Consider the following 12,628-nt stretch of genomic DNA (forward strand, 5'->3'; position numbering starts at 1 on the left):
TTTCCCAGAATATCAAATATCTCCATTTTCAAATGTAAGAATTTAAACACATTTCAAGCTCAAGAAACACTGTTTGTAGTTTATTTTGGATCTTATGTATCTACTGTACCCAAGCATTTATTTACAGTGTAATTAGCTGCCTATATTTAGATGACAGTACAATTCTCAGAAATATAGAAACCCAATTGAGTCAGGAACATTTTACTTCATATTGCTCTATCAAAAAGAACTTTAAAAAATGTTTTTTAAAGGAAATACTTTATTCTATAATCAGAAAAAGCACAAAATAATAAGGATAGGTAGAACTCAACAAACGAAAAATAGAGACCTGTTTAATACCCCTCAGCAGTGACTAGTTGCATATAAAATAAACCCATGGCCTCCTCTCCTCCAATTTTGTTAATGCCTTTATCTCCCAAGCCCAAGAATTTTTTCAGGTCCTGCAATAAATGTAAAACACACACACACACACACACACACACACACACACGACTATCTTTCCACCCTCTGTACTCGCCTGTCTCCTTCATCCCCCAATACTTCCCACAACATCAAGATTCTCTGACCCAGGAATAGCTGCTTATCACTTGCCAAAGTAGGAACTGATGAAGCCAACATAATCATAGCCAGCAGGCTGGCTTCGGCCCCGTGGGTCCATGTATTGCTGCATATGTGAGGCACAGAATGACACTTGTTCTGGGGTTAGGGCCTGAAACATAAAAAAAAAAAAAAAACAAAATACAGTAATAAGGATTAAAAATAGCTGGCTATTTGGGGCTTCTAATATGCCCTAAACTCAGGAAGTGGAGAGACTTTGGAAGAAGAAGCCAGTCCTGGTCCTATCACGTGCTTTTCTTATAGAAAGAAATCTATAATTTCTAATGAATAAGACCAACTCGGGCTTCCCTGGTGGCGCAGTGGTTGAGAGTCTGCCTGCCAATGCAGGGGACACGGGTTTGAGCCCTGGTGTGGGAAGATCCCACATACCGCGGAGCGACTAGGCCCGTGAGCCACAACTACTGAGCCTGCGCGTCTGGAGCTTGTGCTCCGCAACAAGAGAGGCCGCGACAGTGAGAGGCCCGCGCACCGCGATGAAGAGTGGCCCCCGCTCGCCGCAACTAGAGAAAGCCCACGCACAGAAAAGACCCAGCACAGCCAAAAATAAATAAATAAATGAAATTTAAAAAAAAAAAAAAAAAGACCAACTCATCTCTTCAACTTAGTTCTTATCCAGAGTCCCATCTCACTCTGACTGCACTATTTACACCATTCTCTAAATTTGGCTTATTAAATAAATAGCCTTAAAAACCAAGTAGCATGTTTGGGATTGACACTGATAGTTGTTAGAGGTTGACTGTAGGTTTTTGAGTTGTGTTAAGACAACATGAGTGATCAAAGCAAATGATATCCAGTGCATAACACTATCTGAGAAAAAGTTGGGGAGGGGAATGTGGTTGCCTATGGTAAGTAGGCAGCCAAGCCTGAGATGAGCAAAATGTTGATTATGATGAGAGTGTAATGAGAGTGGATGCAAACTGGAATCTGACCTGCTTCATGTCCTCTTTGGTAATATAGGCCTTGCCCTCTGCCAGGGCTTGGAAAGCATCCTCTAGTTCATCGCTGGACTTGATGTTCTCTGACTCCTTGACAATCAGGAAGTCGGTATAGTCGGTTTGTGAGATATAGCCCTTTCTGTTGGGAGAAATAGATCAGGAATTGTCCCCTCTCAAGACAAAGAGGAAGGCAGATCCCTTTCTCATCCTACTCAGTGTCTCAGAGACAGAGAGAAGCTGGATTCTCCAAGTGTCTGTCCCATCTCAGCTCTCTGAGACTATGGGGCTATGATCTCTATTTGACCCACATCCTCATGCCCTTACAGCCAAATAAACAGTTTCCTAAGTTCTAGCCTCTGTTTCCACATGGGTCAGTCACCCTGACTCTCTAAGTAGAATTTGGGGATTTTCCACTAGCACCAGTCTCTAAGTATCTCAAGCTCTTCAAGTTGAGTTGAAGACCTCTATTTCTGATCTTCTTTGGTCCTTGGTATAAGAAAGAATTGGTCTCTAATAGTAACGTAATTCCTCTATGACTGTCCCACCCTCACAAACACACAACAACCCCATCCGCAGGAGCTGGCCTTTGAATAATCCATGTCTCGTTAAGATCTTACACAAGGGAAGGAATTATTCTCTCAAGTTCCTTTCTCAGAACCAGCTGAAATTCCTAGATCAAACATAAACCAGGAATTGAACAAATTGCAGAGCTGGTGCCTGAGTTGGAGTTAGTGCCATGAACTTCTGAGATAATCCTAAAAGGGCACCAAAAGCTGCTCAATTCATTTATGGTAGTCTGTATATTCCTACTCTCAAGATGAATTAATTTCATATTTTATGGATTTTACTTTCTGTGCTTGCCCCCCCCCCCCCCAAGCCTCATTCCCTGCTATGGTCTGGCCCTTGGTTTTCCTCCTACCTCCCTGGATCAACAGCATCCAGGAATTTCTCAAACTTGGGCTCAGGTTCACCTTCCTCCACCATGGGCAAGTAGTAATTGAGCCCTCTCAGGCAGGACCGGAAATCTTTGTGACTTAAGCGACCTGTCAAATTCTCATCAAAGTGCCTAAAGAATAAAAACATTTTATCAAGTTCAGTAGGAATCAGATTAAAAAAGAAAAGAATAGTTATTTTTGTACTAGTTGGGGCTTTAGTAACATTCCATAAGTTTATCAGTTGAGTGGAGAGCTTGCCTGTGTTTCCACACTTTTTTTTAAAACCTAATGGATGGAGGGAAATGAATAAAATGTTGAACATAAAGTAAAAGTATTTCCTAAAATCAAGGAATCCCATAGACATACTAAAAGCCAAGACTTGAAGCTGAATAACATATCTATATCTTCATTTAAGATCCTACCAAATCACACTGAGGGAAAAATAATAGTTCCTTGGAAATTCATTCTGATTGTCTGGAAAACAAAGAACCAATCAACTATGAAGTTATACTCACCTGAAGGCTGTTTCAAACTCCTGTAGTGTCTCCTCACTCAGACCAGTGATGTCTCTGAAAGGAAAAACAAAAATTAACCCATGAAATAAACAGAGAAATATAAAAAGGCATGCCATAAGAATAAGAGAGGAATTTTAGTGACTATTAGGCTAGTCAAGTGATCTAGTTCAGGGGTTGGCAAACTATGATCCATGGGCCAAATCCAGTCAGTCACTCACTTTTGTATAGTCAATGAACTGAGAATGGTTTTTACATGATTACAAATAATCAAAAGAAGAAGTCTGTTTCCTTAAACATTAAAAATGGTGAGAAACTCAAATTTCAGTGTCCATAAATAAAATTTTACTGGAACATGTCCATGCTCATTCATTTATGAATTATCAATAGATGTTTTCTCTTCACAGCAGCAGGGTTGAGTACTTAAACCAGAGGCTATATGTCTCACAAATTGTATGATACTTATTATCAAGGTCTTTACAGAAAAAGTTTGCCAATCTCTGATCCAGATAACTAATGCTGCCAAAAAAGCTATGGAGAACTAAGGCTGCTCTGATTTAATTAATTTATTTAGAAAAAAAATGAAAATTTTCTTTTCTGCTCTATACTTTGAATATTTATTTCATTCTAGACATTTCGGTGGGAATTTTACAAAAGGGAATGCTTTCTGAAGAGGTCATAGATGGTGAATAGACTCAGAGAAATGGATGGTGAGTAGACACAGGGGTTTGGGAGCACTGTGTCCCAGTTTATAATAGCCTCCTATAAAAAGAGAAATAGTCATTCTGTGGGTCAGTAAAGAGAGAGAATATCGGTTCTGGGGATAGTGAGTGTACTATCGCTGAAGCAACTCCTGTATACAGTACCCCAAACTTTAGTTCTTGGAGCTAATTTTCTAATACCTAACACCACCCACACCCTTGCCCAGCCCTGGCCATGGGTTCTCAATACCTGGCTTGGATCTGTTCTTCCAGACTGTGCTGCCTTCTCATCCCAAGCTGGTAGAGCTGGTCCCACTGCTGAGCCAGCCCAATGGTGCTGTATTTAATGTCCAGGACCAGAGCCTCTTCTAAGTTTTCCCCCAGGTCCTCAATCTTGGTCAGCTTACGCTTCATTGCCTGGATCTCCTTCTGCTTCCTCTGGAAAAAGACAAAGAAGAGAGGCAGTCACCCAGGGTACCAGATCCAAACCTAGGGATGATACAGAAGGTAAGAAGCTGATAAGTTTAGACTTCCCTTCATTTCTCCTTTTCAATTATCTTCAGGAAATTTCCTGTCCTCTGTAAACAATGAACTACTCAGGAAAACCACCTCACTTATATTTGTATTCCTCATTTATAAAGTGGTAGAAAGGTTAAATGACATGACTTCTATCATTCTGGTAATCTGTAATAGATAAATCTAAGTGTCAACAGTTATATACTGCAGATAAAGAAGGGTAGGATTTCCAGGATCCATGCTCCCAGTGATTTGCATCATGAATTATTTGCACTATTGATTGTGGTTGAGCTCTGAGGTCCACTTAAACTTCCCAGTGTTCACACTTCAGTCTCCTTCATTGGCTTGGACAGACTTCCACAAGACTCTTCTGTCATTCAGGCATATTATATGCCAAACATCTACATTTAGGTCATGTTTTCTGAACAGGGGAATGTCTTTTCCTAAAGAGGGGAGGAGTGAATTGGTTGTGATGAGGGGGTTAGTTGTGAAAACATATTAGATATTACAATGGTTTGTGGCCCTCCAAAAATCAATCCTGTCTGACAACATCTTTTTAGCATAAAGTTCTCTCATTAGGGATAAATTAGATTTAATTAGTTAAATTTTTATTCTGGTGGTGGGGGGAAAGAAAATAAGGTTAATGTTAAAAACACTGTTCTAGCCAACTGCTTTTTTTTTTTTGACCATTTTATTTTATTTTTTTAAACATCTTTATTAGAGTATAATTGCTTTACAATGGTGTGTCAGTTTCTGCATTGTAATAAAGTGAATCAGTTATACATTTACATATGTCCCCATATCTTTTCCCTCTTGCATTTCCTTCCCTCCCACTCTCCCTATCCCACCCCTCTAGGTGGTCACAAAGGACTGAGCTGATGTCCCTGTGCTATGCAGCTGCTTCCCACTAGCTACCTATTTTACATTTGGTAGTGTATATATGTCCATGCCACTCTCTCACTTTGTACCAGCTTACCCTTCGCCCTCCCCATATCCTCAAGTCCATTCTCTAGTAGGTCTGCATCTTTATTCCCGTCTTGCCCCTAGGTTCTTCTGACCATTTTCTTTCTTTCTTTTTTTTTTTTTTAGATTCCATATATATGTGTTAGCATATGGTATTTGTTTTTCTCTTTCTGACTTACTTCACTCTGTATGACAGACTCTAGGTCCATCCACCTCACTACCTAAACTCAGTTTCGTTCCTCTTTATGGCTGAGTAATATTCCATTGTATATATGTGCCACATCTTCTATATCCATTCGTCTGTTGATGGACACTTAGGTTGCTTCCATGTCCTGGCTATTGTAAATAGAGCTGCAATGAACATTTTGGTACATGACTCTTTTTGAATTATGGTTTTCTCAGGGTATATGCCCAGTAGTGGGATTGCTGGGTCATATGGTAGTTCTATTTTTAGTTTTTTAAAGAACCTCCATACTGTTTTCCATAGTGGCTGTATCAATTTACATTCCCACCAACAGTGCAAGAGGGTACCCTTTTCTCCACACTCTCTCCAGCATTTATTGTTTCTAGATTTTTTGATGATGGCCATTCTGACTGGTGTGAGATGATATCTCATTGTAGTTTTGATTTGCATTTCTCTAATGATTAATGATGTTGAGCATTTTTTCATGTGTTTGTTGTCAATCTGTATATCTTCTTTGGAGAAATGTCTATTTAGGTCTTCTGCCCATTTTTGGATTGGGTTGTTTGTTTTTTTGATATTGAGCTGCATGAGTTGCTTGTATGTTTTGGAGATTAATCCTTTGTCAGTTGCTTCATTTGCAAATATTTCCCCCCATTCTGAGAGTTGTATTTTCGTCTTGTTTATGGTTTCCTTTGCTGTGCAAAAGCTTTGAAGTTTCATTAGGTCCCATTTGTTTATTTTTGTTTTTATTTCCATTTCTCTAGGAGGTGTAGCCCACTGCTTCACTCAATTATTAAGAGATCATCTAGATTCAACTTTATTTTCTTACCACATCAAATAATAACAGAAATTTGTCAATGTTACAAGTTGTATGCCAGGAGCTTTTGCATTTGTTCCCTTACTTAATCATTAGAGTAAGTCTATAATGTAGCTATTATTGACTCCATTGTATAGATACAGAAATTGAAGTTGAGATTTAAGCAAACTGACATCCATGTCCATGAAGTGGTGGCCAAAGGTTAGAATGCAAATTGTTGGCAGGGTTGACACCAGAGACTTAGGCTTTTGACTTTTGGGCCAGGGGACTTACCTAAAAGAATCACCAGTTTCCTTTGAGTAGTTTTTCTTGCACTCTTTGTAATTCCAGCAATGTTTAGAGCTAATGAATGAACATTACTTACTTTATTTGCTTCCAGCTGGGATTCTAGAGTTCCTGTTTCTTTCAGCAAAGATCTAGTTAAGAACCAGAGGAATACATTACTTATAATGTCAGAGGTCAGTATTTTACACAAACAGACCAACTCAAAACCCCTACACTTCTATAGTTCTTCCAAGTTATATAGCTTTTCTGAAATGAATTTTCACAATGCCAAATTTTCACAAGACCAAACCCTCTCTGTTTATTGGCAACAAATGAAAAGGGAAGTAAGGCTCTCCCAGTTCTTCTCTGCCTACGAGAAAGCTTCCATACTTCCCTCCTAGTTATTATTCTCAAATATACCCTTAACCTAATGTAGGCAAGACTTCACCTAGTGGGGTGTAGGGCCAGAATGATATACACTTTGCTTCTCTTTCTTACCCCACATTTTACTTAGGGACCATCAGATTGCAATGGGATGAAGAAGCTTTAGTACTAAGGCCTCCTTAACTAATTCTTTCAGAATGATACAACAAAACAAACATGATAACATAAAATACTGACCCATCCAGAAAGTAATCCCTGGATATGGAGGTCCAGATCAGGAATCAGAAGAGAGAAAAGTGAAATCACATGTTAACATGGTTTACTTAAATGATCTTCTTTCTTCAGATTTATGATACATTCTAAATTCTTTGTACCTAGAAAGTATGAACCTGTTCCAGCCACTGTCCCCAAAATGTCCCCCACACTGAGAAGCTCAGAGCCTTCTGTGCATCTCTTTACTTTAGGATGAAGGGCTCAGGTGTCAGGTGATATGCTCAGTGTTGGGCACCTGCTGCCAGGGGAGGAGGGACCAAAACCAGAGGCAGAGGAGGGTGAGCTGTATATCCTCTGCCTTCCGTCAGATGTTTTATTTAGCCATGATACAGAATTTCTTTTTGTTCATTTTCTGACTTATCCTTGTCAATGGGTTTGTAGGAACAGTAGCATGGATTGCCTAAAACAACACTTTAACTCCATAATGCTGACCCACCTGCTGAATATAGTCTACCACCTTTGACCATTTACTCATTTATTATACCTTCTAAGTCTCCTCTTTTCCAAGCCATTTGCCCCAGAAGATGTGACAAATGTTATTTTCATGTATAGAACATTTTGCATTTAATAAAAGCAATTAGCATATATTATCTCACTTGATTCTCTTCACTGTTTTAGTAGTCAAGCAACATAATAATTTCCTATGAAGTATTCACAGTGTACTCTGCTCTGGTTGTGCCAATAAATACATATGTGACCTTGATCAAGTCAATTTATCTACTGAACTTCTTTCCACATTTGGAAACAGTGGTAATAGGATCAGCTCTGTACACTTTTCAAGGTTGCTCTGAAAGTTGAGATAATGGATCATAGAAATACTTTGTAAAGTACAAAGGGGAAGGCAAACATAAGGGACTGTTACTATTTTTGGACTGTAATTATAGGCGAGAGGGAAAAAAAGTATCAAGGAGAGAATACAGAATGGGCAACGAGATGAAATTCTCATTTCTCAATTTTGCAATGATTGATTTAGAGTACATTCGATTCCAAATACAAAGCACAGACAGGATATGGTGATTTTAGGACAGCATAAATACTGTAAGAGTTCCCCTTCCTTCCCTCAGTTATGTATTTCATCCCTATAGTAAATGGAAAGTATAGTATAGGGATCATGAATTTGGGGGTATAACAGCACACCTGGTCTGCACGATCCAATCAAGGAAGGCACTGGCATTCTGTTCAAATTCTTGGCACATCTCAAAGTTCTTGACCTGTCTTGACTCTTCCTTTTCCAGCTCCTGCTCCCTTTCCTAAAACCCCAAATCACAGATAGTAATGTGCACATTGCAGGCCTTTCTTTGAATAAAATAACTGTTTCTGAGTCTCACCTGCACATCTTCCCTCTTCCAAATCTCACCTATCTTCCAATACTATTGCTTGTGTGCTTACTTTTCTTCCAGTCCATCTCTTCTCATCTCAGAAATGTGAAAGAAGCTTATGCAACTTCCCATAAGTACTTACAGGTGTTACCAAGCCCAGTAACAAATAAACTAGTAACAAAGGCAAATCTTTCTTCAACTCAAATTTTTTCCAGTTGAAATTTCATTTAAATGAACATAAACGTAGCTTTAAAGGAAAAGATAATGAGTTGCCAAATGAAATTGGTGATTTTATAGTGAAATTTTTCTTCGTAAACTTTTAAAATACTTTCCATAGCTTCAGTAATGAGCATTACTATATACAGACAAAAATTAAACACAAACACATTAAAAAGGCACTTTTGGAGATGTGTATAAAATAGAGAATGCCTTGGAGTATATATACTGTAAAGATATATACAAGCCTCATGAACTTCTCATAACCTATTTTTAGAGCCATCTCCTGGAGCTTGTGCTTGCTTCCTTGAATCACCACTCAACACCCAGATGCTTGAGACTCTAACCTATAGGGCGTAGGGCTATGCCTGTTGTGAACATATTTCCAAATTTTTTCTTAGATTGTCTCAGTGCATGACTGCTGTCCCAATATAATTATTAATAGTGTTCCTTTCTTTCTCAAAAGTCCCCAAACTTGGATATTATATCAAGTGATCATGCTCACTATAGCCAAAGGAACTCTCTGCTCTGCCCCAAGCTACCTTGACGATGTCAGATAGGTGATTCCAGATCCTTTCTAGCACCTCCACTGTTAACCACGTATAGGGACTAGAGGACACATTTAAGGCTTTAATCTGCTGGTCTAGCTCTAGCAAATAGTTGAAGTCTCCTTGGGCCCTTGTCAAGGAGGCCAAGAAGTCCTCATGGTCCTTCTTCAGCTGCTGAATTGCATCCAGTGAGATACAGCGCACAGGCTCTGACAGGTCCTCCTCAGCATTCTCACACCAGTTGTTGAAAGCTGAAGCCTTGTGTGCAAATTCCATGAATAGATCCTCGGCCTAGAGAGGAAAAACAAAGACACCTCCATCTTTTCTGATAAAGCTCGTCAGCAGAAAACAAGACTGAGGATAAAAAAAATGACGGTCTTCAAATATTTTCAGGGCCAACACTCTAAGAGGGCAGAACTAAAACCAATGGAGACCATGTGATCAGATGGATGGACATGTAAATTCAAGGTACAAGCTCTGATCCTAGCATTTTCTCTTCTTCTTCCAACATTTACAAATGAAGTTGGATGACTTCTAGGATTATATTAGCTATAAGATTCCAAAAGTGGCAAGGGTAGATTGCAATGATAAGATTTCATGATTTCTTGTTCTGATGTCTGTGTTCCAAGTCTACTTGGCACATAGTAAACATGCACAAATAAGTGTTAAATGAATGAATGGATAATTGATTGAATAAAAAGTATCAATTTGTGGGATAGGCATTTCTTCTTTCTCTCCTCTGATCTTCTGCAGACCACACTTCCTTGATGTCTGTTTGCATATACTGAGTACTCATCCTACCTTCCTTCTAAACCTTGTTCAAGGCTCATCTCATGCCTGAATCCCCTGCTTAAACCCATTTCCTACCCTCTAATCTGTATCCTTATCCATGCAATACTCTTTGGAGTTATTCATATGCTCTGAATGACTTTGAATTTCTAAATGAGAGAAATAGCATGGATTTTCCCAAACAGTAGGTAATAGAAAAGTTTTAGATACAAAATACATCACATAGGGACTTCCCTGTTGGCTCGGTGGTTAAGAACCTCCCTGTCAATGCAGGGGACACAGGTTTGAGCCCTGGTCCGGGAAGATCCCACATGCTGCAGAGCAACTAAGCCTGTGCGCCCCAGATACTGAGCCTGCACTCTAGAGCCTGTGAGCCACAACTACTGAAGCCCATGAACCTAGAGCCCATGCTCCACAACAAGAGAAGGCACCGCAATGAGAAGCCCATGCACCACAACAAAGAGTAGCCCCCACTCGCCGCAACTAGAGAAAGCCCGTGCACAGCAATGAAGACCCAACGCAGCCAAAAGTAAATAAATAAATAAATTTATAACAAAAATTGAAATAAAATACATCATATATTTTGGGTCAGCAGATTGTACTTTCAAAGAGAGTTATGTTATACAGATATGAAAATAAGTTTTCATCTCCAAACATAGGGGTTAAAGAGGAGAAAATTGACCCAAATGGAAGGAGATTGCAAAGGTATTACACCATTACACCTTCTCTGTATTCATTTCAGCAATCTATACACTAAAATAGACCAAACACAGAGAAAACTAATATTGCCTCTACCCAAGAAGGACATGAAAACCTATAAATAATGTCATATTGTTTTCATAATATTATGTATCAACTGAATATTTTACAAAGATTTTAAAATCATAAAATAAAATAAAACTCTTTGCAGATTGAAAATTGAGTAAAATAGAATTAGAATGTGAAGTATCTTCTTATGTAGAATGTGTGTATGTACATGTGTGTGTGTGTGTGTGTGTGTGTGTGTGTGTATAGATATGGATATGCAGTTTTCCATTAATTGCTTTAACTTTTCACTTAAGATTAATTTCTGTAGGTTCCATGTCCTTCAATAGAGTAGAAATTAATTAAGGATCTGATTTTGTATTTGTGTGTTTTCTGATTCCTGTAACTCCCTACCTTAACTTGTTGCCAGGTACAATACTTCTTATGGTCTAGAAATACTAAGTAATTTCACTGACCATCTTGACTTCCTTTTACTGTTAATATTTTTATCATCAACATCCAATACCTTAGCAGCCACCACTAGAAAAAACATTTTAAAACTTATATCCATATAGAACATGGTGGTTTATATTGCATTTTCAGATCTATTATCTCTTTTAATAGTAATAACATAGAAATAGCTATGATGGTGATATTACCTTATTTTATAAATAGAGAAATCAAGGTTCAGAAATGTTAAGTGACACATGCAAGGTCCCCTAGCTAGGAAAGATGAGAACACAAGTTATACTTGTCTAATATTCCTTTTATTTGAGTTAGCAAAAAAGAGAAGGACAACCTTGACTCCTACATGCCAGTATTAGTTCTTCCATACAGTAAGATCTTCTATCCCTTGTCTCACCTACCTGTTTCCATTATATGTACCTGGCTTCCATCATAAGTCAGATGGATAACTGATAAATCAGTCAAAAAAATACTCCCTATCAATCTAAAAAAATGAATTACTTCTTGCTCATAAGAATGTCTTCCTGATTCTTTGCAATGTACTCACTTAAATGTCTATAGTATTCAAACACGGTTTCCAGTATCTATTTCTGGATTTCATGGCTAAGGTACAGATAATTGAGGCCTGATGGTGGTTCACCATTTTTTTTTTTACCTTCTGTAGGGGCAGCTGTTTTTTCAGCAATTCCTGTCTGTGGGCTTCAGAAGCTTCCAGCAGCTGTTCCCAGAGCCTCAGCAGGGCAGCATGGCGCTCCTTAATGGCTTCAGTCTGGCTGTGCTCAGCAGCCACCAGTTGGTCCTTCAGGTCAGTTATCTCAGACAGTCTTTCTTGCTGGAAGCTCTGCAGACTGGCATGCAGTGTGTCCTGAGAAAGACCCATAGAGAAGCTGTGAACAGAAAAATAATGCAGATTCCAAGGGGTCATTCATACCTGGGTTCCACCAGATTGGACCTATACAAGAGTTTAGAGTGATGCCCAAGGAAAATGAAATAGGACTTAGAGACGTTTGTAAACATTTGGGATTGGAATTATAGTTAAATTCCAGTGTTTTAAATTGGATTTTAGATTAGGTACAAAATTAATATTAAGGGAGTATTGGAGCATGATGTGATAGTCCAAATCAAAACTAAATTCTTCTTAAGGCTCATATTCTAAGACTCTTTTATATCACTTATTAGATTTTGCAGTCTAATTAGCACTAGACATTGTGGGAGTATGCAAACTAACAAAAGACCTTATACAGGTGCCAGTTATACAAATGATTGTGTGTGTGTGCATGTGTGTATGCAAATGATATCAGAATCACAAAATTCAGGATGTTCCACTCCCAGCTTTAACAGGGTGGTATGTATTCGACCAATTCTCCCTTTGAGAACAACTTTTAATGCTGGATAAAAGTACAAAAAATCAGCTGTTTGAAAGGGATCAGAATGTAACTCAGGTA

At 38.6% G+C, this 12,628-nt stretch overlaps 1 protein-coding gene across 1 annotated transcript in view; it reads right to left on the reverse strand.

Moving 5' to 3' along the window:
• Positions 1 to 485: 485 nt before the first annotated feature.
• Positions 486 to 12,628, reverse strand: part of SPTA1 (spectrin alpha, erythrocytic 1) — a 67,680-nt gene continuing 55,537 nt past the window's right edge. Inside the window, exons 43-52 of the mRNA XM_060032283.1 lie at positions 11,839 to 12,048; positions 9,180 to 9,476; positions 8,240 to 8,352; positions 7,067 to 7,084; positions 6,546 to 6,597; positions 3,952 to 4,139; positions 3,004 to 3,057; positions 2,473 to 2,619; positions 1,548 to 1,692; positions 486 to 709 (exon numbers count right to left, since the gene is read on the reverse strand). Coding sequence (XP_059888266.1) covers positions 584 to 709; positions 1,548 to 1,692; positions 2,473 to 2,619; positions 3,004 to 3,057; positions 3,952 to 4,139; positions 6,546 to 6,597; positions 7,067 to 7,084; positions 8,240 to 8,352; positions 9,180 to 9,476; positions 11,839 to 12,048 — 1,350 coding nt within the window. The 3' untranslated portion in view covers positions 486 to 583. The remainder of the gene's footprint in view (positions 710 to 1,547; positions 1,693 to 2,472; positions 2,620 to 3,003; positions 3,058 to 3,951; positions 4,140 to 6,545; positions 6,598 to 7,066; positions 7,085 to 8,239; positions 8,353 to 9,179; positions 9,477 to 11,838; positions 12,049 to 12,628) is intronic.

Source organism: Delphinus delphis, chromosome 1 (assembly GCF_949987515.2).
Source record: "Delphinus delphis chromosome 1, mDelDel1.2, whole genome shotgun sequence".
In the NCBI taxonomy this organism is placed as follows: Eukaryota; Metazoa; Chordata; class Mammalia; order Artiodactyla; family Delphinidae; genus Delphinus; species Delphinus delphis.